Source organism: Alligator sinensis, unplaced genomic scaffold (assembly GCF_000455745.1).
Source record: "Alligator sinensis unplaced genomic scaffold, ASM45574v1 scaffold343_1, whole genome shotgun sequence".
Lineage (NCBI taxonomy): Eukaryota > Metazoa > Chordata > Crocodylia > Alligatoridae > Alligator > Alligator sinensis.
This window is the reverse complement of record NW_005841947.1, coordinates 399,342-424,952: the sequence shown is the minus strand read 5'-3', so window position 1 is coordinate 424,952 and position 25,611 is coordinate 399,342. Positions and strand designations below refer to the sequence as shown.

At 45.1% G+C, this 25,611-nt stretch overlaps 3 protein-coding genes across 11 annotated transcripts in view; 1 reads left to right on the top strand and 2 right to left on the bottom strand.

Moving 5' to 3' along the window:
* The window catches only part of LOC102382468 (protein spire homolog 2-like), a 32,652-nt gene extending 21,370 nt beyond the window's left edge, over positions 1-11,282 (bottom strand). For 4 of the 9 annotated variants that reach the window (XR_003093197.1, XM_006020125.2, XM_006020129.2 and 1 more), the window contains exons 1-5: positions 10,607-11,282; positions 6,626-6,657; positions 5,826-5,999; positions 3,712-3,837; positions 2,939-3,004 (exon numbers count right to left, since the gene is read on the bottom strand). Coding sequence is in view for 8 of the 9 variants with exons in the window: in XM_006020125.2 (XP_006020187.1) it covers positions 2,939-3,004; positions 3,712-3,837; positions 5,826-5,999; positions 6,626-6,657; positions 10,607-10,898 (690 nt within the window). In the remaining variant the exon portion in view is untranslated. Of the gene's footprint in view, positions 1-2,938; positions 3,005-3,711; positions 3,838-5,825; positions 6,000-6,625; positions 6,658-9,373; positions 9,727-10,118; positions 10,548-10,606 lie in introns of those variants that run through there. The other 5 variants (XM_006020126.2, XM_006020133.2, XM_006020127.3 and 2 more) reach the window with 5 other exon arrangements.
* Positions 11,283-11,430: 148 nt separating this feature from the next.
* On the top strand, positions 11,431-22,315 carry NEPRO (nucleolus and neural progenitor protein). Its single transcript, XM_006020150.3, has 9 exons — positions 11,431-11,551; positions 12,610-12,764; positions 13,978-14,054; positions 14,147-14,278; positions 14,632-14,709; positions 16,226-16,584; positions 17,389-17,450; positions 18,294-18,550; positions 20,426-22,315. The coding sequence occupies exons 1-9, from the start codon at positions 11,452-11,454 to the stop codon at positions 20,784-20,786; spliced, it is 1,581 nt and encodes a 526-aa protein (XP_006020212.1). The 5' UTR covers positions 11,431-11,451; the 3' UTR covers positions 20,787-22,315.
* An 879-nt stretch (positions 22,316-23,194) lies between these two features.
* Positions 23,195-25,611, bottom strand: part of TAF13 (TATA-box binding protein associated factor 13) — a 4,514-nt gene continuing 2,097 nt past the window's right edge. The window contains exons 4-5 of the mRNA XM_006020124.3: positions 24,096-24,294; positions 23,195-23,396 (exon numbers count right to left, since the gene is read on the bottom strand). Of these exons, the coding sequence (XP_006020186.1) occupies positions 24,124-24,294 (171 nt within the window). The 3' untranslated portion in view covers positions 23,195-23,396; positions 24,096-24,123. The remainder of the gene's footprint in view (positions 23,397-24,095; positions 24,295-25,611) is intronic.

The following is a 25,611-nucleotide window of genomic DNA, read 5'->3' as shown; positions in this document are numbered from 1 at the left end:
CCTGCTGAATGAAGCTCATTTTCTGTCAAGTGGTCCAGGCTCCCCACCCTGCATACTGATCCCCCTGCATCCCTAATTAGGGTACCACCACTTACACTTCCTCAAAATTCATTTATGTTCTTTATTAAACTCGACCAGTCTTTGCGTGTTTCTTTTTTATAAAAGTTTATTTATTTTGAAAAGGAGCAGAAATTGAAATTGTGGGCCTTTGGGGCTGTGTGAAGCATAGGGTGCCGATTTGATTCGAAGGAGGTTCGGCCAGATTCGGTGGCCAAATCTCCAAATCTGAATTGAATCAGGGGACCAATAAAAAGGTCCAAAACTGATTAGGAAAAGATTTGGAGAGCTTTGGTGATTTGGGCAGTCCCTGCTTGCTGCAGCAGGGATTAAAAAAGCCCCCACTCGTGGGTGCTGCTCGGCAAGGGGGGTGGGGAGGTAGGAAGCTGGGGTGGGCGGGGGCTGGGAGAGCAATCACCCCCCCCTGCCCAGCAACACCTGGTGCGTGGGGGCTTCCTCCACCGCCCCCAAAGAGCCGGGAGCTGGGGCTGGCGGGGGATGGGGCCAGTGTGACTTGGAGATTTGGCAGCAGCTGAACCTTCAAATCAGATTCAGCCAAATCGAATCGGGACAGTGATTCAAATCACCAAATCGAATCGCTGTCCCCCGAAATGGCCGAATCTGAAGTGAATACTAGCTGCTTCGCACAGGCCTACTACACACATATTCCAGGCACTGTACTAGTCAGCCCAAGGGTGGCATAACAGCTATGTACGAGAGGCCTCAGTGCTTAGATGCCGAAGACAGGGATGTCCACTAGGTACTCCAGAAAACATATTCCCTGCTAAGGCAATGGAACTCTGTACCCCTCCCCTCCCTCCCATAAGGGATGTGCCCAAGAAAGGTTCTGGCTAATGGCAGGGTTTGCTAAATAAAGAAGTCTGGAACACAGCTTCCAGGTACTGTTGAAGGGTTTGACAGTTTAAAATAAAACTGGATGAAATTCTATAAGGAGATGTGTAAAGTCCTCCCCTTAGGGCAAAACAATCAAATCACAAATACAAAATGGGGAACAAGTGGCTAGGCTACAACATTGCAGAAGAGGACCCAGGGATTAAATCGGCCTCCAAGCTGTATTTGAATCCCCAGTGTGCTCTTGTTGCCAACAATATATTGGGAGGCATTAACACACTCCTTGTGAGAAACCAATCTTCTATTCTACTCAGCACTGGTGTAATGTGGGTATTCACTTGGAGCAGTGTCCAGTTTTAGGCACTGCAATTCAAGAACGACAGACAAATTGGAAAGAGCACAGAGAGGAGAACAACAGAAATAACTGAAGGCCTAGAAAATGTGACATACAAGTAAAGTCTGGAGGAACTGGGATTATTTAATTGGGAAAAGCAATAATTAATGGGGGGGCGGGGGATTTGATAACAGCCTTAAAATATAAAATGTGCTGTTATAAGAAGGATGGTGATAAATCATTCTCTGTAGTTGCAGGGGAAGGACAAGAAGTAAACAAGCTACAATTGCAACAAGGTAAATTTAAAGTGGATATTCAGAAGAACTTTCTTACTGTGAAAATGACTGAACACTGGATCAGATTATATAGAGAAGCTGTAGTGGCATCTCTGTCCCTGGAAATGTTAAAGTGAAGATTAGACAAAAACCATAGGTAGAATGGCTAAAACAGATGTTCCTGCCTTGACCGGGGGGTTAAATTGGATGACCTCATGAGGGGTCTTCCAACCTTATTTGATTGACTGGAAGAATCCTATGCACATCCTGACTACCATAAAGTAAGAGACTCAAGATGGTGCAGCCTACTGGCTGTCTTGGAAACTTAACACTGCAAGACCAGTGGCAGAGAATGTGCAGTGGAGCTCTTGCCCTTGAAATTTGCTTCTCTTGATGCAGCAAAGCCCAGTTGTCTGCTGACCTTGAGGCCACACTGCAAAATTCATATTTACTCAGGTCTTCCCTAAAAAAAAAAAAAAAGTAGCTACACAAGCTTATAGTTTGTGGTTTTCTATAGCTTGCCAGTTTGTTTTAACAGATCAGAAAAGTTGAAAATAAGCCCAAACACATATTGCACAAACATTTTCATATGAATAGTTTGAATATGTTTCAAAGTGAATGCTATTTAGACAAAGGGAGTATGTCCACGAGTCTCTTGGGTGGGTTGGGGGTGGGGGGCGGGATCAGGGGGAAAAGAGTGTACTGTTACTGTCTCCACAGACTCCAGACTCCAGCACATTGGTTTATACTGGCTAACCTCCAGCCAGAAGAGCTATTTGTTTTTGGCAGAGCACTGAAGGCACTGAGCCTTGGCTGGGACAGAAGAACTCATTTTCTCTGCTCCAACAAGCATGTAGTTCAAGAACTAGGAGATGAGACCATAGGAGCTATGGTAAAGTAATCATGCAATCTATGTCCATCCTGAACTTTTCTGCCTGAAAGCCTCCTCCCATCATTGTTTTTACACCCATGATCAGTGCAAACAGTTGGAGCCATAGCATTGACTGGCTACTGGCCTTGAGCCACCTTGATATGCAAACCTATTCACAGCATGTCTGAGGGACATAGCAGCTGATCTATACTAGCTTCCCCAGCATTGCTCAGACTGAAATATCTTGAAGTAGCTGCTCACGTGCATGCTTAGTGTCTTTGGAAGTAGATTAAGTGACACTAGAAATAACTCTATCTTGCATTAGTGTCCATGCAAGGAGTTTATGGGAACAAACTGACATTTTAAATTCACACCCTGGCTTTTCATGTAAGTTTCCCCTTGTTTACAAGCCCTTAGCTTCCTGAGTTAGAGGGTTTTTCTTTTAAATGGTTTTATCTGTATATTCAGATCAATATTCTATGGAAAAAAGTCACTGGAAGGCCTCACACAAGGGTTATAAAAACAAAAACCAAAAATCTAAATCCTTACCCAGCAATTTGCCTTCTTCTGGGAAGGATTTTCCAGCAAAGCTACCACATCCATTCTTTTCAGACTCTGTCAAGCAAATACATGACCTGATCATTAGCCTGTACTGCATCCAGTCATAGTTTCATAGTTTTAGGGTCGGAAGATCCTAATAGATCTTCTAGCCCGACCCCCCGCCAGGGCGGGAGAACAACAAAAGAACCCTAAAAAACAAAAACGGGACTCAAATGAGTCCAGCCAGGTAGGTATCCAGCCTCTTCTTAAAGATCCCCAGGGTAGAGGCCAGCACCACCTCCCTTGGAAGTTGGTTCCAGCGCCTAGCTGCCCTAACTGTGAAGTAGTTTTTTTTGATGTCCAATCTGTACCTCCTCTCCATCAACTTGTGCCCATTACTCCTTGTTATGCCAGCGGGGGCTAGGGGAAACAGCGTCTCCCCCAAACCCTTCTGGTTCCCCCTAGTGAGTTTATAGACGGTCACCAGGTCCCCCCTCAGCCTTCTCTTGTGGAGGCTGAATAGGTTCAGGTCCCGCAGTCTCTCACTGTCATTCCCATCTATCCAGTCTGTCACTGAATTGCCAGCTTTCACATTTAAAATTCTTGGAAGACAGAAGTAATTCATAAGATTAATTTGCTACAGCTTTTAAGAAACACACACTTCCCATTTTTAAAAAAAATAAATAACTTCAGCTAAATAACCCTCCTCCAGGGGAAAAAGAATTCATGATCAGAATTAAGTGGGTGGAGTTAGGGAACAGATAGTGATGGTCCCAAGATACCTCTTTGGAGTTCTGGATGGTAAATGTGAGTTGCTGAAAATCCATGTAGTCAGCAAAGAGAGCCCTAGAGATTGTTCTGTAATGGCTGGAGGCCTCCGAGGGCAAGGACACATGCTCCTCACAGATCTGCAAGACAATGCAGCAATTGATGGTTTTAGAGAAAGTTCTCCCCAAAACAAAGAATTAGGAGGACTGTGCTATCCAAGTAGCCATACATACTTGTGTTCCTGCTGTATTCTTTCTAATAAGACCCTTTACTTCTGCTGAGAGTGAAGGAAGACACAACCACCAAACCACAGTTCCAATTTTGAACAATTTATAAGACAGGTGCTATACGCATTTTATTATCTTGTTTTCCATACGTTGGACCTTTAGCTAACTGCCTGCAGCAGGGGCTTTCAACCTTTTTAAATAAGTGCACCCCAGTGGCTGGACGCAGAGCAGAGGGGGAGGTGGCACGCAGCCAAATGTGGAGCGGTGGCGTGGGGTGGTAGCGACTGCCACCGCATGCAAGCTTTCCTCCCCACCTCACGTCCGGCTGACCAAGTGGCACCTGTGCGGTCCACAGAGGGGCACCACTGCCTTTGCCCTGCCCTGGCCCTGCTCCTGGGAAGTGCTGTGGGATGGTGGGTGGCAGCGTTCCATCCCCACCTGCCCACATGTACCCCCTAGGGCCTTCCCAAGTACCCCTGGGAGTATGCACACCCCCAAGTTGACAACCCCTGGTCTGCAGGAAGAGCAGCTCTTTCAAGAAGTCACAACTGAAGCTTTTTACAGAGAAAGTTGCCATGCTCTCTCAGATATTTATTTCATTTTCTTTGGTCTCAAAAGAATCCCCCCCCGCGTAAGATTACAGCTATCCAATGCCTGGAACACACCAGCCAGCTGGAGAGAGACTGACTGGAGAGAGTGAACTTTCTTGAGACAGTCTAAGCTGACAAAGTGGGAGTTGCTCTCATCCAGTTCTTCAAACAACTTGAATATGCCTTGGACGAGTCACACCTTAGGTTTTCCCCTTTTGTAAACCTTGGAAGTAGGGTTGAATACTTAGAAAAAGTCTAGCATGAGAGCAATTTGGACAGTGCTTTAACTTCAAAACCCATTTCGGGCATGTTGGCTTTAGTAATACTTCTCACAGTGCCGACATGCTAAGTTCTGCTGATAGCAGTTTCCCCCATGGAGATAGGCATTTTTGTATTCAAATGCCCAGAAACAAGTTTGCAATGCTACTTTACAATTGCCTGCTCTCTAGAGGCCAGAAGCCTGGAGAAAGGATTGACATGACTAAGGTTAGCTAAAGCAAGAGTTAGTTCATGTGTTAATCTAAAGTCAGTAAAAACGCTTCCTTTGGCCTGAATGCTGCTTTGGACTCAAGGAATCCTTAATTCTTTAGGATATAGGCAGCATTGCTTAGGAGTGCCCATGTTCTGGCAAACTGCTCTTTGCAGAGCTCTCTGTGTGGCTGCACTTCTATCCACCTATCAAGCAATAATAGTTTTAGGTGGACAAGATCTGGCATGTTGCTAGGGTCATCTCATCTACAGTGATCTTGAGGTAGGACATTTATGCTTCTTTACACCAACATACCCTGGGGGAAAAAAAGTGGTGCATATGGACACCTCAAGTGGGCTGACTCCCAGGAAGTAGGAGGGCGGAGAGCATGAACCAAAAAAAAAAAAAAGCAAGTTAGCAAGCCCCAGCTTCACTCCAGATATTAACAGTGTCAGCAACTAGTTGTGACTGAATTAGCAGGGTGGTTCCCCCACTGCAATTGGGAACTGAACCAGCTAATTGTGTGTGGCACTTGCAAGGGGGAAAAGGCTGGTTTTCCTGCAAGCAATAGGAAACATTTTGGGCCATACACACTGAACCCTGTAACCACAGTTGTGTCAAAGTGCAACCACTCTTCTTTCCTCCCCATCCATGTACAATAAGATCTTCTGGAGTGCACCATTCTCACCTATTGTTATAAGGAGAGTACTAGGTGCCTATCCTCCAGGGCACTACCCAAATTTTCCTAGAATGCTCTCCAACAGCTGTGAATGCCAGTACATTAGCATTTTCAACAACTGGACTATTAAAAAACAAACAAACAAACAAACAAACAAACAAACCCAAAAAACCTTCATGACATCCTGAAGACTGATTGCTGGTGTTGTTGCTTCAACATCTAGTTTCAGCATGAGGGAAATCAGGTTTTCCAGGGGTTTGCTCAGCTCTCGCTCCATATGGCTGTCAATGCCCCAGTCCAGGGCATTATAGATCACCATTCCCAGACACTCCAGCAGCTATGAACAGAAGCAAGCAACCTTTCAGATCAATGCAGTAGTAGTTCAGTATTGTAAAGACAGTTCCCAGATGATACCTTCAGATTTCTAACCCAAATAACACCTCTACCCACTTTGGAGGTCATGTGTCTTCTTCACAGAAGGATAAGGTGGTCACAAGGTAATCCTGTCATGGTTGCTCAAGCTGGGTGACAAGGTATAAGAGACTAGACCAGAATCACTTATGATTACAGCATGCTGAAGTTGTGGAAGTGTGCTGTGGCAGCAGAAATGCACCCACTTTATAAACCCCATAGTTGGCAGTATTGCCAGCTGCACCTCACCCTTTTCCCTTGCAGCATGTACATCAGGACCACTCAAGTAGTTTCATTTCTGAACTTGGCCTTGGGCCTTTCCCTGGTCAAAGAATGGAGATGAAAGTCATCTTCCTTCAGGCCCCTGGCATTCTTCAAGCACCAAGAATATTAAATGACAATTGAATCTTTTGAACATGACCCGTTGTTGCAGGGCAAGGCAGCTTAGATTTTTGTACCTAGAACATCTACTCAGAAAGGATTATGACTGTGCCATTCCTAGGTTGAAGTCATAGGTCCTTGACACCATCTTGACTCCAAAGAGAGACTTACCTTGTCCTCTGATCGTTGTGTCTTTTGAACATCTGAAAGGGAAACAAGTGAAATAACATAAGTCTGTAGGGATTGTGAACGGCTTGCTCTTTTTTGTATTAAGATAAAGCCTTCACTGACCCTACTTGGTGGAGTGGCAGAACCATTAACATGTCTTGCTATAGTGCTGGAGGTGAAAGTTCAAGCCCTGCTCTGGTCTTCTGCCACAGACTGCCCCAGTTGATTCAGCTGTAAATGGGCACCTGGTCATTCAGGCTGAGAAGCCAAAAGTGGCCAGATATCATGCTGGCCATATCATGCCCTTATATGACACTGACTACAGTAACTGGTGTGCCTTAACCACAGCAGCCCAGTGGACTGTTAGGCTTGCATGGGCCCTTGACACTGACCCAAATTTCCCTTTCCAGTATATCATGCAAGTTTGGTTTCTTGCCATTGGGAGAAGTCCTCAGACAGTTTTATCCTCCATTTTCTTTGTGGGGAGGGCAGGGAAGGGAATTGGATGAGAATCCAGGATCATTAGAAAACAGTGCGAGGTATGGTTTCCCTTTGATGTTCTCTGCCTCTGGATGCTTCTCAAGTAGAAATAAGAGAAAGGAGCTTCCTTTCTCTCTCTCTCAACACCCACTGCTCCCACGCAGACTACAGATACAACAGGCCTAAGTATGGTTCAGTCAGACTATATCAAGACTTGCTCTTTGGAAAATAGAGACTTGTCTTTTGGCCACCTTTCATCCTAGCGTGGGGGAGCCACAACCCATATAGAGATTTCACAGAAAAGGCATGAGGAAAATCAACTTGCTCCAAACATTGCAGAATAAACACATGCAGAAAGTGACTAGTTATTTTTGTCAAGCATTAGTCCCTTTCCCTTCAGTGGCAATGGCATCATCCACGCTTCAGTGTGCGCAGCTGGACTAAGTGACTTAAAAGACCCATTCTAATCCTATGCATATATTATTACTTCTGAAGTCTAGCATTAGGAAGTAAAGAGACTGCAAAACCCAGAACAATTATGCCATCCATGGTGTCCCCTCATCCCCCTGCATAGCTTCAGATTAGGACTCACAAGTGACAGAGTGGGAGGACAAGGAGGAAGGGAATGTTCATCTGAGGATGAAGTGAGACATTCTTCATAAACCCCTTATACAAGCCATTTGTTTAGGTAACACCCCTCTAACAAAGTGATTCAATGTGTTACTATTAGAAAAGTTGATTTCTTCTATGGTAGGGCCTGGTTTAAGTTGTGGGCCCAGCTCGCTAATATCATGGCCCAATCGTGACAGGGGCCACCATACTCATGCTCAGATTGTGCCACTTCTCCCCCACACCATGCCCCTTGATTGGCAGAGGGGGCAGGTTTAATTGCAGCAGGAGATGCCTAGTTCCAAAGGCCTCTGATCACTGCTGAAAAGCCCACGCCCCTCTTCCCTCCCCCCCACCCCAACTTCCCTGGAAGAGGCAGTAATTAAGACAGCCCTGGCACCAGGTAAGGGAGTCTGTTTGTTCCTCCGGGCAGGAAAACTGGGGTGCAAGGGGTTGGGGGTGCCAAAGGGCTGCCTTAGTATATGGCCCTGGCACTGGACAAAAAAAAGCCACCTGGAACAGCAAATGCCATCCCCCTCCCCCCATCCCCAAGTTCTCTCCTTCCTGTCCCTTTTAGAGACAGAAGTTACACATAAACCAGCTTAAGCAATCAGAAACTGGTTTAAACCTGTAACAGTTGCCCTGCTGCTAAACTTACTAAAACCTACTGCTGGCTGTGACTGTGGACTACAAGTCCCAGAGGCACCTAGAAGCAGGAAGAAAAAGTAACAAGCAACCATGCAGAGTCCTGTTGCTGTGATTCTGGACTGCAAATCCCAGAGCCCTCAAGAGCAGCAGGAAGAGGAAGCGAACACCCATCCCATGCTGGCTATGTGCCAGAGAGGCGTGCTCTAGTGTACTTAACCTGTTTTGTGACACCTTCCCTCCTCCCCTAGGCTGCTAAGCTTTTGCTGCTGGCTGGGGAATTCTTGCCATCATTGCAACAAAATGCCATAATACAGCTGCTTGTTGGGGAACTCCCCAGCAAACAGGCATATTGTGGCATTTTTATTGCAAGTCACATTTTTTCATGAAAAAAAGAAATCACTTAATTTTGTGATTTTCACAAAAAGTGTGAAATCACAATTTGAACTAGGCCCTATCCCACAGTATTTTTTTATCCAAAGACTTCAGAAATATTTTGCAGAGAGCAATAATATATTATAATTCACCACCACATTAAAAAAATAAATTTTATCTCATTATTATAGACAAGGGAAAAACAGCAGATGCAGAAAAAGAACTGAGAAACTGACTCCAAAGCCAGCGCTCTAACCTTTGAGAAACACTGCTGCCAAGATTCCCCCCAATTAATACCCCTTCTTCCCCATTTCCCTACGGGCACCCTAGTGGGTAGGGAAAATAGAGCCCTTCACATTAGTTGCAGATTCACTGGGTTTGGAGACAAGCCAAGAAATTCCAGGAGTCAGCCTGCTATTTGCAGAGAAAAATCAAGGGTTTTACTATGGAAAACAGTTCAAAGACAAAACAAACAAACAAAAAAACCCCCAACCTCCCCCACCCCCCCAAAAACCCCAAACAAAAACCAAAACCAAGCAGCAACACATTTTTGGTTATGATGGATAAAGTGTTACTAGCTGATTATTTTTTTAAGTGCAGAATAGAAACAAGAGCCCCATCAATTGTCATCCTTGCCCTTACCAGATTTAGAGCACAGCAAGAAGGAAACATGGCCATTGGAATGGATGAGGATACTTCCAGGGCCTTTTATAACCACAGCAGGAGACCATGGATGGAGCCCTTGAGCCAACTGCTTCATTTTACAGCAGCACTGAAAGCAAATGGCCCAAGCTTGCTCCTCGCTTATAGGCTGTTTATAACATCTCAGGAGCTCTTCCAAAGAGACCTTAGTAACACTCCAATCACATCTCCTGTCCTCCATTTCACATGTATCACTTATTTTCTATGCACTTGCTTGTTTGTTTGTTTACCACTTGAGATGTTTTTCACCAACTCTACAGGAAGCAGCATCTTGTCCCAACAACCTTTTATGTAGTCTCCCTTTTCTTTCCTTCAGCTGTGACCATTCAGGGCAAATACCTCCTTAAAGGGACACCCTCAATTTCACCATCTGATCTGTACTTATGAACAAAGGCAGAGGGGTGGGAAAAGGGTTCTAGGAAGATTAGAAGCCCAAGTTAAAACTCATGCCTGATATTAATATCACTGACTTCATCAAGTTTATACACAGAATGTGAATCAGATTCAACTGGGAGCATACAAGCTACTACCAAAGTAGAAGAGGCAATGTAGGATATAATTCAATTTCTGATACAGGTACCCAGTGGGAGGAAGATACCAGGAAAACTCTGTTGCTGAAAGACTCTGAGAAGTGAGTGGAGTGCAAGCGTGATGTGCTTACAGCAGCCTGTGCTGTGAAGCAGACCTGTAGTGCTGTTGTAGGGTCCAGGGAACATAGAAGCAGCAAGATGTGTTTGGTAGTGCTCTTGTAGTGGACCAATTCTATAGCTGGGAGAAATCCTAGACAAGTTTTTGGGCACACAAGATCCCTCTTCAGGTGTGAGAAAAATATCTTGGGAGCAGATGCCTTCTGTACAATTGTTGGGGAGTTCTGAATACTCCTCACCCCTTTTTGCTGTGTTGGGTCTGCCACTACCTGCCTCCTCACAGATACTCTGATCCCAGAAGCAGTTCAGTCTAAATCTGTATTGATATGCATGTGAGAGAAGCGGATTGTGAGGGACAGCTTCAAGGGAACTGAGGTGCACAGGCCAGTGATTGCACCCAATTGTAAGAAAGTGACCCTTGGAAAGAATAATGGTCACCAGTCATGGCTCACTTTCCTTGCCGCCTACTCAACTGGCCAAGAGATTGATTTCTCAGAGACATGGGCACGAAAACAGAAATCCAAACCTGAACTGTATAAAACTTGTCCACACGCGCAGGCACAGGGCTGGGAGTCAGTAAGTTGCATGAAGCGGATTGAGGGGCCCGTGTCCTCGCCACGCAGCAGCAAGTCGGCCTGCGTATTCTCTGCTGCACGCGGCTGCTTTGGAAACGTTGCCTGATTGCTAATCTCCTCAGAAACAGGGGTACCGTTCGGAGGAACTCGCTTTGGCTTTTCTTGTGTTTCTCCAGATGAAATAGAAGCCCCCCAGACAGAGTCACCCTGGCTGCAACACGAGCTGCCACCTCTTGGCCCCATCTACCTCCAGGTACAAAGAACCACCTGTCCTCCCACTAGAGGCGGCCAATACCAGCCCTGCTTTGGTGGCCAGGAGGGAGCCTGGTTCATTTGATGCCACCTGCAAGGCTGAGGCGGGTTCCCTGGCTGTCGGGGTGCATGCTGGGGACACGGGGCACCCTGAACAGCAGAGCTCCTGGCGGCTGCCTTACAGCGAGGGCTGCGGGACAAGTCAGCACAGCCTGGCGGACCTCACGCAGTGCCACAGGACGTAGCAGCTGATCTACCCCAGCCTGGCTAGGACCGGGCTGCCTTCAAGTAGCTGCTCATGTGTCTGGGGCCCCTGCACCCTGCCCTGGGGGCGTCCAGGCCGAGGGGCAACCGCAGCACCTGCCCGCACGGGGCTTCGCACCTCCCACTGCCCGGCGATAACAAGCCCTGCGCACGAACGCCGCTCCCGGGATACTTGGTACAGCCCGCAGGGTTCCTCCCCCGCGCCCCCAGCTCTGTTTTGGTTCCGCCCACTCATGCGTCTGGCCTCGTCGCCCCGCCCCTTTCCCCGCCCTTAGCAAACATGGCGGCGCCCGGGCTGGGGGAGGCCGCGTGGAATCGAGTGAACGTGCCGTGGCCTGCCACTAGCGCTACGGTGGCTCTGCCGGAACAGCACCCCTCAGGTAGCGAAGGGGGCTGTGCTGGGGGTAGGCGCGGGCGCTCAGCTGGCTTAGTCCCGGGACTCGTGACGTTACGGGCGCGCCTCTGCGTCCTGGGACTGGAAAAGCGTGTGCTGGGGCTGTGATGTCACTTGTGTGCGTGCATGGTAGTCAGTAGGGGGGTTGTAGGGTACACATAGGGTGGCTAACCCTCCAGGGGTACCCTGGAGTCCAGGAATGCAATCTAAATCTGGAGGGGACTGCTTGGAGTCACCGGGGAGATAAAATATATCGCCTTCATCAAAATAAATATGAAACGTTGAATCCAATTTAGACAGTAGGCCACTGGTTCCTATAATGTAGCAGTAACGTGTATTTGCCTTCCTAACGTAAAGTCTGCGCACTGTCAAATGTACCAGATACGTGGGCACGTTCGTGCTGTGTGGCACGGGCATGTTGGCGGTCTGGAAACCTAGGATAAATTGTTCGAACAATGTTGGTAACCCTACAGGCACATTAGGATGTGTATGATGTACATCTTTAATGTTTATTTCCTGCTAGTGGGGTGGGAGGGGTAAGTATGTAGATTTCCCCCCCCTCCTCCCCAAAAAGGAAGACTGAAATTTTTATTGAAAAGCCATAAGCAGTTGCCCCCTCTTTCTCCAAACCCACCCACCCGTGTGGTTACTGTTGTATTGCTGCTCCTTTGGAGCATCCAGAGCCCAGACCCGCTGCCCTTCCTCTCTTACTCCCTTTCTCTGTCCCGCTGCATCATGCTGGTTCCCCTCTCCCAGCTAAGGGGTGTGTAGGCAGCAAAAGGCAGGAAGCGGAAAATGGCTTTTAAAAATTCCTTCTGGATTTTAAGCTGTTTCATGTGAGGGGAGATGGCAGATTGGGGTTGCAGGCTTTACTTTAGGGGATGCGTTTCTTTGGTCATTTGATTTTGGGGTGTGGACTGTTACATGATTGTGCTGTCTTAAACCATTTATTTCATGTGGAACTGCAAAACAATAATGTTTCTCCTCCCCCCCACTCCTTCTTTCTCTCCCTCTCACCCTTCCTCCCTCCCTCCACCCCTGCAGTGAGATGCCTTCCAGCAGTTAGTAAAGAGTGCTCTGCCACTCTCACATGGCTGAACAACAAAGCTGTGGATGCTGAAGGAAGAGTCCTGCATGCGATCCTTTATGTCTGCCACAGCAAAATGTCTCGCCATAAAACCTACCTGGCTCTGAAACAGGTCAGCAGGGAAAATCATACCGATTCATATTATTTTGCAGTAATAGTTGGTGGAATGAGCTTTCTAATAATTTTTTTTACAACCATGTTCTGAAGAAAAAAATTGAGATCTGGGTTTTGGTAAAGTTTCATAACATTGTTCACGTGCATTTTATTCTAAATGAATCTCATTCATTTAGGTTTTATTGATCCTAGATAGAGAATTTGGCTGCTGGTGAGAGATTTTACCACTCATTTCAGTGGGAACAATACAAGACACTTTCTGCTTAAGTTAAAAACCTAAATAAATACAGTAAAAGTTCTGTTATCCAGCATCCCTTGGGAACGGAGGATGCTGGATAACAAAATATGCCGGTTAATTGAGCAGCCCTGGCCACCGCTTCTCATGCCGTGTCTGGAGTGTCCCCTCCGCCCCCCCCATGGCGGGCCCTGCGGGACAGGGTGGCGAGTTCCGCACAGCCTGTTATGCCCCCGGGCTGTGGGGGCTTGGCAGCACAGGCTGCTTTGCCCCAAGCAATGGGGGCTCAGAGAAACCAGAAGTGCCACGGTGAGCACTTCTGGTTTCACTTTATCTTACAAGCCGGCATACCAGTTAGTGGAGCATGCCAGCTTGTAAGATGTCAGATAACATAACTTTTACTGTAGTTCATTTTATTCGCAACTTTCAAGAAGTTCAATATAAAACATTAGATAGGACAGAACTTGTATTTCTGTTGAGAGAAGGGGGAATAATTCAAAGGTTGCCTTAAATACTGTTTCTACTAACGAATGTTTTTCAAAGGTGGTCTCAAAGCAACTTTCAAATGTAACAGAACATGGAATGTTTAATAACACTTTGTGGTATGGGTATGAAATACGCTGCCTGTTGCACTAACAAAACAGAGGTTGGAATCTAGACTTTCTGTTCTGATTCTTATGATTGGTTTCTCCTGAAGCTTGTTTTGCAAGCTTAATTTAAGTAGCCACAATTGCAAGATGCTGCCTGGAATGTGTAGGATCAGTTGATAGTCTTTGCCTGAGTCCTATAAAGTCCACGTTCACAATAATGTCATCTAGAGATCCTCCTTGCCCTTGTGTAGATATTTGTGTGCGCCAATGGGTTTGGCACCAGGTGTGGCAGGCCTACACATCAACAATGGACAATACTGACTAATAAAGACCCATTGATTGAGAAACAAAAAAGTATTGACCAAAAGACTTCGTTGTTTTTTTAGGTAGAACAAAGCTTGAAGCGTTTGAATAGGATGAACTTAGTGGGCTACGTTCAAGACCTGGCAGAACTGTGTTCCAAGTAAGTGTCATCACCTCCTGTTAGAAGACTGAATGCTACTTTTAGCCATGAAGAACTTCATGCTAAGTGTAACCACCACCTCCTCACTACAGGAAAAATAAATCTGAAAATCCTGGAGAGCATCTAGTTCCCAGCCAGCCTGTGATGGAAGTAGTAGCAGTGAAGGTCTTGGGAGGCTGTAAGTTGTTGCTGCGTCTACTGGACTGTTGTTGCAAAGCATTCCTGTATCCTTCTTAACAAACCTGGGAGCCTGGAAGTGAAAATTCCTACCAGAAAGCCAAATATGATCTGCTGCAGGCTTCTCATTGCTGATAGCATTTGATAAACGGGCAAACGTTGTTTAGTTAAAAAGCCTTTGGTTACAGGCAATTGTTTTCAGATCAGCAGGTATGGACTTTGGGCTGCTGGCGAACTGCTGTTATAGCTCTAAGTAACCCCGAGTTTGAACAGTCCTTTCCTGAGTAATTGCCAGGCATAGATGGGTTTCTGAACTGCCTTGTAGGAAAGTCTCTGCTCAGTGAATTACACTGCACACTGTTTTTATTGTTTTTCTCACCTTAACAAGCTTTATTTTCAGCTTGACCATTAAACACCTATGTTTGGAAGAATTCATACTCTTGAATACTGTGGTCTCAGGATTGTTGAGCAGATTATGGTTTGTATACATTTGAAAAGTTTTTTGTTTTTTTTTTGTTCATCATCTGCCTGCTTTGCCCTAGTTACTTTAATCAGTACATGGTATGACACAGGCCTCGGTGCCTGTTGTCACCAAGAAATGGCAGGTGTTGAGCTAACGAATTGAGGCTTCTTCCCTCCCCTGACTTGAATGGCTCACCCTACCTGAAATCGGACAGGCTTTTACAGGATTCTCAGGAATAGGTGCTAGTGTAGATGGGGGAAGGGTTCATACTTGATGATGAAAAGATTTCTATGGCACTTATAATACCACCATGATGTTCAACTGCTGGGTTTTTCCAGTAAGTGATTTTTAACTGTCTTGTGTGGAGAATATAGTTGGTAGAATGGAGCTGTTCCTTACTAGCCCTGATTCTTCCAGTGAATCATTTTACGAAGAAATGACAAAAAGATTCAAACGTAGGCTGAAAATGCTAGCATTGTTAATTAAAATATAGAGTCACTCGTGTGATATGGCATCAATGTGTATGCTAACCACTCTGTTCAGAACAGGATAGCTTTTCTTCAGGTGGCATTGAACAGAAAAGTGTATATAATGTTAAAAAGGCAGATGAACAGGCCCACTTGTACTGAATTGGAGGAAAAATGGTTTGTGGGGAAGAATTTTAATTAAAGAGCCTTGGCTTGATGTCACCTGGGAGTTTGCTCATTCCTAAAGGTTGTGAAGATCCATGAGGTGCATTATATGGGGGAAGAAGTCTCTGTAATGCAGGCTGTGGATGGTGTGTTCACAGGGTTGAATCAGTCCCAGTCTATATCCTGCATCCTCTGAAGGTCTCAGACACCTCCATCAAGTGAAGAACTAGCATTGAAAAGGAAGGGAAGGCAGGCTACTAGTCAGGAAGTACAAATGTGGGGTGCAGCAAAGGGCAGGTGGCCTGAGAGCATAAAACCAGAGCCCAGAAATGCATGTGTGTTGGGGAGAAACATGGGAGGGGAAACCTTTGAGAACAAGAAGGAGCAGGTACCAGATGTGAGAGTGCTTGTTTAGTGAATACTGTGGACTCCACTAGGTAAGTGCATTATTTGTTTAGCTGCATAATGCTTCAGACCCAACTTGTTGCCTGTTGTTTATATTTGCATAAATCACTTATGAGCATAGTACCTTTAGCCCTCCTGTCTACTTAATTGAATTCGTATTAGGTGCATAGTAATGCATGTCTGCTAGCTAATTGCTCTCCATTTAAGGGTGCCAGAAATAGTGTTAAGAGGAAGTGGGTGTCAAAAAGGCTGTTATTAGCTTTGAAAATGAGAGTTAGCTGGTGTTGGGGTTACCGATGCCAAGGCACTGACAGTACCGGGCACATAATGAGCACTGATTGTTACTTTCAGCCTGGATATGTTCATGTGCTGGGGTAGTACACAGCCTCTTTTGCTCCCTCAGCTTTGCATTTAATGGGGCTTTTTTATATGGGCTAGACCAGCTAGTGTCTGTAGGCAGTTCATGCCCCTGTGTTTTCTGTGTGTCTCCTCAGGATTCTTTATAGATGCGTGTTACAGAGGCTTACGTCTTTATATGGGACGTTGTCTGGGTTGCTGCAGAAGGTGTCCGAGACCCAACAGATGCCCTATGTTAAAGGGTTTACCTTCCCCTCTGAGATTGCTGAGTTTTTGGGAGTTAATCTTTCTGTAGAGATCAAGAAAAGGAAGTCTCAAACACTTACAACAAAAAAAGCAAGCAGATGGTTGAACAAAGTGTTCTCTGCAGAACCTGAGACAGCAGCCAGGCCCCGTATAAAAGAAGCCTTGGCCATTCCAAGGGTCAAAGTGAAAATGGGTGCCCAGCGCCCCATTGACATTGGGAAGCCCGTTCTGGTGAAGAGAACCAACCAAGGTAGAGTTTTGGTATTTTGCAGGGGAAGGGGGGAAGAGGGCTCATGTTAGAAATTTGGTACTGGCTCTTTGGCCCTCCCTAACTTGCATCCTGTGGAACGCAGCAGTCACTTGTAAGGCCTAGTCCAAGGATATTTGTGTGTGATCTTGAGGTTGTCTGGTCCAAATGCATGCTAGGACCTGGGATAGCTTTGCTATTATGTAAAGCATTAACTTGTGCAGCTACGTTCCTGCTTTCTGGTGGTCTGTGTTAGCTTTGAGGGGATGTGAGTAATTTGTACTTCAGAAGTACAAATGAAGGAAGCTTCCCATGGCCCTATATAATTGTTTTTTCTCATTAAATCCCCTCTATTTTAGAGAGAGGGAAAGTGAAGTGAAATGGAGTGTGTACTAGCCAAGAGCTGAGCACCAGAACCCAGTTTCTGACTCCTAGTTCTGTCCTGTAACCACAAGACACTCCTCCATCCTTGCAGTGGGTCCCAAGCATCAAAGCATTTTATGGGGTTTTTACCCATCTAGTTTTTGGGTTTTTTTTTCAATTTTGTCCTGTGCATCTACCTGGCAGATGTGTATAGGTCTTTCTCACCTGCCTTTCTGCTTTTTGGATTGATTGCCTGCTGGCAATTGCTGAGCATGGATGCAAACCAGGGTCTGTTAGCTTGTGACCCAGTGGTCCTGCATGGCAGCGCAGCACACTGAACACCCCAGCTGGGGTGAAGTTTTGCAGTGCAGTTCTGGAAAGAACTTAACCAAATATTTTTTTCCCATTTTAAGTGATGGTTTTTCTTTTCTCTCCCCAATTCAGGGAAACATCTGGGATTTGATGTCAAGACCTTCTGCAGACAACTGAAAGCCCGAGTCCCAGAGGTCTGTATGGCATAATTTAAAATAAACTTTTACCTTTTGGAGAAGGCTTCCAGCCCAAAATACTTTTCATGCATTTTAGACCAGGGTGCCGTAAGTGGCACAGGTAGCCTCTATGTATAGTACATAGCAGATTGGGGAGGGGACAGGTAGCACAGTAGCAAACAGGGTAAAAAGCAGAAAGCAAAGCGGTGAATAGAACAGCAGGCAGAAGGGGATAGGAGTGACATTCGGGAGAGGATAGAGGGCTAATTTGTGACACATCTACCAAAAATGTAGGCCCCTACTCCTTTAGACATTATCCCTCCACATGTTCTTTTGCCATGAAAACCATCAGCTTGGCTTTAATTAATTGGCCAGGTGCTTTGCAGGTAGGAACATAGCACTGTTCTATGCCTTCTACGTCTTTGATCCAGTCCCCTGCATTTACAATGATAATTTATCTAATGACTCCTCCAAACCTCCACTTCAAACCCTTGCATGTAATTACAAGATGCAACACACTTGAAACACTGCATAGGTAAAAGCAGAGAGAAGGCACTCTCGGTGCCCAGCCTTAGAGGCATTGTGTAGAGCTTGTGCTGGGGAGTCTCTGTTTTAAAGCTGGAGAAAGCAAATGCAAGGAAGTGGAAGAACTTCCCTGAATCACAAAGCAAGTTAAGTAGAGCTGGAAATAGAGCCTTAATCTCAAGTTTTGTAGTGCTGTACTCTTCCTGGCTAGACCACTGCTTCTCCACGCAGTAAAAGGGTTTTCTCTAACACAAAGCATCTCTGCTTCCCTCCTGTGGGAAGCTCAACATTTTGATGTTTTTTAGGGACTGACTTCTTCCCCTTTATTTCTTTCAGGATAGAAGTTTCATGCTAACAGTTCCTGAAGCCAAAGTGAGGCCAGCACCACTTTCCTCTTGTGCAACAAGGTCTCAGCGTGCCAGATCTCTGGTGCTGACCCTTCGGGAAGCCCACTCTTTCAGGGAACTCACAGAAGCACTCAGAACAGCCATTCTTTGGTTCAGAAGCAAGAAGCTCAGGGCAGAAACCTGCTTTCTAAAAAACAAACTATTGAAAAGCAACCGGCTACAGCATGTGGAGGCCCAGGGATGCAGGTATGTTTCCTTGAACATGGATATAAGGTTTCTAGGGACAGTACTTCACAGTAAGTTATTCTTTAGGCCTTGGCTGTGTGGGAAGAGTGCATTGGTATAACTTTAAAGATTGAAATCAAATTCTGATAACTACATGAGTAAATGTCCTTCTTGTACCCTTCTGGCACAGCCACAAAAGTGTGTGTTTTGGGGTTTTTTTGTTCCTAAGTAACTGAAGGTAAACATGGTTTGAGTTCAGTTGAAACAAGCTACTCTTAAACTGAAATGTTTCCATTGCAATATGGTACTGTTTTAGTTAAACCTGTGTAAGTCTCTGTGAAGACAAATCGGTGGAATATTTACAGATACAGAAATGTAAAGAGACTACTACAAATTTAAGATGATCCCCTCCCCAGTAATTCAATTCTATATATAGATGTCACAACCCAAAGGGTGTGATTTTTGTTTTTGTGTGCTTCGGCACTGCTAAATTGTTCCCGCTAAATTGTAGCTTCCTTGCACGGTGGAGTTCTCTGCTGCAAAAGAGAACCCCGGTGCAAGGGAGAATTTCCCGCCAATTTGAAGCTTTCTTTGCAGGGTGCATTTTTTTGTTGCAGCACAGAAATGCTCGTTGCAAAGAGTTCCCGCCATTTGTATGCTAATTTGAGTCCCATTATTGGCCAGTTCTAAATTATTCACACGTGGCGGCTTGCTAGCTGTATAAGAGGCTTGAGTGGTTTCCGCCCAAGTTGGAGGACTCCACGAACAAGGGAGGAGGAGACTTCACGCTGTGTGAAGATCTCTAAGCGCTGCGGATCCTTACGGACCCAGTGCATTTAAAGCAGGCAACAGAGGTCTGATCAACCTCTAGCCTCTCCCCGTCGCCGAGCGCATTCCAGACGTATCCCTTCCCGCGCGCAAAAGAACTGGACCCACGAAGCCTAGCAAACTTCGTGTGAATGAGTGAGCAGAAGGAGCCACGGAGCCTAGCAAACTTCGTGTGAGTTTATTCAGAGCTCTTTCGGACGAGTATTTTCTTCGGTTGAGACGACAGGCTCGCGTGTTCAGAGCCTTCAGCCGGATTGGGCTACAGTTCACGAGTCTAGAACTCTTGTCCGCCTCTCTTCTTTCCTGTCTGTAACCGCAACTTAAGCAAGCTTTCCAGCCTACACCACTGCCATCTTGGTGTAAGTAAACAATCTTTAAAACTACCACTACGCGTTTGTGCCTAATTCCAGCTCGACGGCCTTCCCTCTCCAACCCGGCGTGCCCGGGCTGCTGGCCACAGCTCGCGTGCAGCACGGAAAAGGGCTTGGGTCGCTCCCGGCCCGCACAATAGAAAGTTGACAACCTTGCTGTAACTTTCCATGCAGAATCGAATTATCAGAGGGTCACCTTAAATTTGTGTCCTGTACTGTCTGTTCTGCCTCCTCCTCCTCCCTTTTATGGTCAGGCATGGCTCTGGCTCCATTCCTGCCCAGAATGCACAGAAGCTCCAGCCTTGGAGCTGCTGCCTGGCTGGGCGGGGGCTGAGCTTCCATGTGCTGCATACCTCAGAAAAGAATAAAGCCAGAACCAGAGCCATGCCTGACAGTAAGTGGCAGAAAGGGCTGTGACTTAAATTTGATTCAGAGTTTGGCCAGAGTCAGATTTGCAGTAACTGCCTGTTGTGTGTCGTGGATTTGAGTAAACATTGTGTCCCTACTAGGAATGAGTTGCTTTTTGTGGAAGCTTCAGCTCATATTTTGCAACACACACAAAGGATGGAGAAGTACCTGAGTACTGAATCTCCCAAAACAGACAGGGTTGAAGATTAGCCAAGTAGAAACATTTTACTTTTATCAGTCACTGAACTGTGTTCTACCTTTCTCTCCCCCTGCCCCCTTCTCTTTAAAGCTTGCAGAAAAAACTGAGCTGCGTCAAAGCATCTATCCGCAAATTCCTGCTCTCTGGCTCCCAAAATGCACGTTTGCCAAAGCAGTATTACAGACTAGGGTCCTGTTGGCAGAGGAGAATCAAGACGAAACTGTCCAGAAAGTCAAAGAAGACTCCAAAGTTTGGTCAGCAAAACGTTTCTGCCATCCTTGAAGGCCACAAGACTAATGCTGCATCCTTTCTTCCTGCTACCAAGCCCTTCAAAAAACAAAAGGTGGGGACCTCTAAACCAAAAGAGGGGAGAAGAAATCCTTGGCATTTAATGAAAGAAGCGACTGAGAACGATGATATAGACAACATTTTTGCGGCAGTGGGTGTGTGACGTGCAGATGAGGTTATTTTTGTCAAACTTGACTTGTTACAATTGCCTTTAGCTTCTCTGTTGCCTTCCACCTGAAATCACAAGAATGCTACTGACATTTTGTTCACACTTGGAAGTTGACTGTAACAGATGTACTGCATAGAAGAATGTGGCCTTACTAAGCAGTTTCATTAAAGCAAGATTTTACAGTGGGATGTTGTGTACATGTAGTAGACAGGACCCTAGCATCCAAGAATATGGGGCTGTCTGGGGAACAGCTTTTTTGTGGACTATTTTTCTTCTAAGGAAAAATGCAGTGTCCCAGGCTCTGTTGTATGCTGAGGTACCAAGTGTTTAAAAGCCCTGCATGGAACATAATCTCCACTAGAATGTTTGGTGCTATGTAATAAAGGAGGGCTTCTTACTCCCTAGATTACCTACTAATAGTAGAAGGAATCTTGATATAATTCCTTCCATGCCCTGGGAGAGCAGCTTTATAGCACTGAATATTCAGTATATTCCAATACAAACCGTATTGCATTATTCCTCTTAACATGTTCTGTACAATAACCATCACCTGAGAACAGGTAGTGGAACATGTAGGTTGGATTTTAGGGAGTATGTTCTGAATCCAGAGGGTTCTTACTGCCTGTGGGAAGTTAAGTCTCTCCTGAGTGACCTACAGGAGCCTTGTGATAACAAGCTGGAGCAAGCCTCTCATAACTACCTTCAGGAGCATTCCTTCCATGAGAACCTTTGTTCTCCAAACTGATGCTACACAAGCAAATGACAGCTGAGGCTGAGCTGCCAGGAGAAGTGAGCGAATGCCACGTGACTGCATAGTATAAGTAGCTGGACTACTTCAAGGAGAGCTACCCCCTGCAGTGGATTCTCCTTCCTGAAACTGAATAATACAAGCAGATAGTGCTGCACTCCTTTCAGGCCTCTTCATGGTCGAGAAAACGGAGAAAGTGGGTTTGTGCCTTGTTTTAAGTTTAAGTACTAACCAGATGCTTTTATTAATCTATAAGCAGTGTCCAGGAAAGTGTGATTAAGTTCTTCCCAGTCCAGCAATCTGCTGTGTAGGAATAACAAGCCTGTTATGTTCAGTGAAACTACTCGTGTGCATAAATACTTTCCAAGAGTGCTTGGAAGGGCAGCAGTATTTTTTCATGTTTATCTTATCTGGCATTGCACTGTGACATTCAAGTCTGGCAGTTCTCACACTTTTAACAAAGGATTATCTGTTTCCACAAGTCTTCCATACACACTTATCTGGATCCATCATGCAAACTTATGGTGCCCACAACAATGACCTTAAGCATTAGTGCTTACTGGTGGCACATTTTTACAGTATTCCTTCATGTCATTCATACTTCTGTAAAGTCAGAGTGATGGTGCCTGTTTGGGGATATAGTTCTTTATTTCATGTTTCTCATGAATGTTACCAGGTTTCAATGGGGACAGTTAATTCTACTCCTGAATTAATAAAGCTTTGTCAGAAGCCATGTTGCAACTTTCTTTGCTTACAAGTGTTTACAAATACAAACCTGCTTACCTATATTGTTGAATGCTGGTTTCAGGCAACAAACTTCAGTTCTGTAACCTAACAAAAGACAGTAGAGGCCAGTTTCCGATAGGTGTCTGTCTGTTTACAAGTGAGCATTAAAATAAGACATGGATATAGTATTTTTTGATGAATAACTTCTAATATGCAATTGCTAATACTGTCACACCAGTGGGTTAGAGATATGTAGGGGAATACTTCTGTCAGAACCCCAGGTGAGCTATTTCATTCTTGGAGATTAAGTAGAAGTATGTGGCCTTTCCTCAGGATCTGACCATGTTAAGTCCTAGGGAGGAAGGGTAAGTCAGCTTTGTTAGGATTTAGACCCCAGATCATAAGTTTCACCCATTAACCCAAGCTGCCAATATCATGCAAGTGAATCTTTCAGAAAGTTTAATAAGTGCTACACCAAAAATTGCCTTGAAAGAAGAGACCCGAGGAGAAGGGTACTGTGATGCCTGAAAGTGTGCTTATGTCTATGCCAAACACATGGTATCACCCCCAAGAATTCCTACCTCTCATGTAGCCACAAAGGTCCAGGAAATAACATCCCTTCAACATTATCAATTATACAGACAATAAATGCCTAAAGTGTTAGTCTTTCTTCAAGATTATTTATCAAAATCTTTGTTTAGTTGCAGTTAGTTTAGGCTGGATGAACCTGAGTTTCAGGTAGCTGGAACCTAGATGACTTCAGTCTGTACCCTAGTACAATTGCCCTCATTAGCATTTAGTAATGAATAAACAAGACCATTTCTGGTAAACAGAGTACCCTGCTTGCATTGTTACTTACCTGTCTCCATATAGAGACGTGTGTCCTGTGTCTTGACAGCTTCAATAGCTCACTCAAGATCAAGAGGAATGATGTGTTAAAACATTTTATTCAAATACCCATCAGCAGGGTGGAGACATGGAAAAGCAAAACTCCTAGTAGTTTGTACTTGGAGAGGTATACAGTACATTTGGTCAAACATGTCCAGACAAAATTTTTCCACCCACTCTTTTGAAATCCACTTGTGGGATCTGAGATCTAAAAGCATCTGTGCTAATGAGAACCAGAATACCTGTAAAAAACAAAAAAAACAAAAACAACCCCAGTTCATATTTATTGCTTTAGTCGTCTGCTACCTGACTTGAATATGTTGCTACAAAATGAGAGCAATAAGAATTTCTAGTCCTCTTTAGTGACAACCTCCCCAAATGTCTTAAAATAACGTACAAAAAATTCCAATTAACAACAAATGCAATTAGATAAAGCTACTAGTTTCACAGACAACTCTAAAGGGCCAGTTAAGGCTTAAGAGCATAGAAGATACCCTAGTACTTAGATGGCCTAAAAATCCCCAAAGCAGTTATTGTTAATTTTTCTGGTTTTTTGGGGAAAGGAGGGATGGAATCATTGCCAAAATGGTTAAGGATAATGGCAGGCAAGGTTTTTTTAAGTGGGCAGGGACCTACCAAAAAATCACATTAAATTTTGCAGGTTCCCCTGTGTGCCCCCACACCCTCCATACGCCCCACCCCACATTGGTAAAGGTACCCCAATGCTTGCTCCTTATTGGCAGGGAGGAGAAAATCACAGTTTTAAATATGGCTGGGAGGCAAAAACACTGCCAGTTAGCAGCAAGCAGGAGCACCATCAGGTCAATCAGCAACGGGCAGGAGGGAACGGGGAAACACCAAAATTAAAGGAGCTGCTGTGCAGCCCACTTCTGCTGTGATTTTGGTAGGTACCTAATAATGGGTAGTCCCCAGGAACATACCATCTTTGCACCACACAAAGGCAAGGCATCAAGATCCATAGTTGGCTTCATCAAAAGCCTTCCTGGCCCGTTTGAGTTCTTCATTCATTGTCAAGAGATCTTTAACTCTGGCAAACTTCCGTGGGTCCTTGCGGATCAAAAAGACGATGTCTTCAACTTGAACACGACCCTGCCGCCCGATTGACATGGCCTTGTGAGTCTGTTGGAAAATACATTTCAGTCATCTATGCTTCCCACTCCCTCTTAAAGCTAAAGTGGAAATTTCCTTTTGTTTTTAGAAGGCACTTTCTGAAGTGGAAAGCAAGTCTGATCCTAGCTAAACTACAGTCCAGGGGCAGCAATGTTTTCTGTCCCTTGCACCCTAAGGCAAAACAACACTTCCAGAATTCATTTAATCAGCAACTCAAATGCTAGCTGTAGTATAATTAAGCAATTTTGCTCGAAAAAAAAATATGCATGAAATTAAAATCCCACAAACAACCCAATCTCAAGTAGACAAGGTTCCTTGGGTGAATTTGATATCTTTTATTAGACCAACCCAATCTCAAGTATACACTTTGCATTAGTAGTCTTCACTGGGTGTTTTGTGCATAATGAAATGTGACCTAATTTGTAGATGACACCTGAGCCAGAGTTATACAGGTAGGAGAGCAGGCTTAAACTAGAGACTGATTTGGGGAAGCAGAGCATAGCAAGCATCAGGCAGTGAGAAACAATTATGCAGTATATATAGTGCAGGTACCTAAAAAAAAAAAAAAAAGAAACTGCTGAGCTAGACAACTTCACTCAAAAACACTTGGACAATGACAGCAGGACATTCTTCTTTTACAAGAGCAACAGAATCCACATCTCATAGAGCAGTGCCTCTCAACATTTTTTATGCTCAAGGCACCCCTCATCCAGCTCAAGGCACAGCCTTAGAACAGAACAGGGATTCTCAACCAGGGTGCCTGGGCACTCTCAGATACTGCTAGATCCTTTGAAAAGTGCCCTAAGGTGCGAGGGAATAAGCAACATATGAAGAGACAAGCAGATAAGCACAGGCTCAGACTTGTCCCTGCCTGGCCCCCTGCAAAGGGGGAGGGAGGGCAGGGTAAGAACTGTAATATATAAATTAGTTTTTGAAATGGGTGCCATTCAAATTCACACAAGTGATGAAGGGGTAGCTTGAGTCCAAAAAGGTTGAGAACCACCAGATTTGAAACCTGCCCCCCACCTCTAAGTTTTGACTACAGAAAGTAGCAAAGCTGGTCTGCTGCTGCAAACAACTCAGAAAGCCAACAGGGCAGCATGTCACAAAGTCACAGACTATAGTCAGAGAGAAGTGGGGCTGGAAGAGACCTCTAGAGGTCATCTAGTCTAACCCCCTGCCTGAGGCAGGATCAAACCCATCCAAACCATAATCTAATATCTATGTAAGACTACCATCAACTAGGACACAATACAGACCTAACATCCTAACCCAGGGGGTTTCAACCTTTTTAAATAAGTGTACCCCTGGCAAGTGGACATGGAA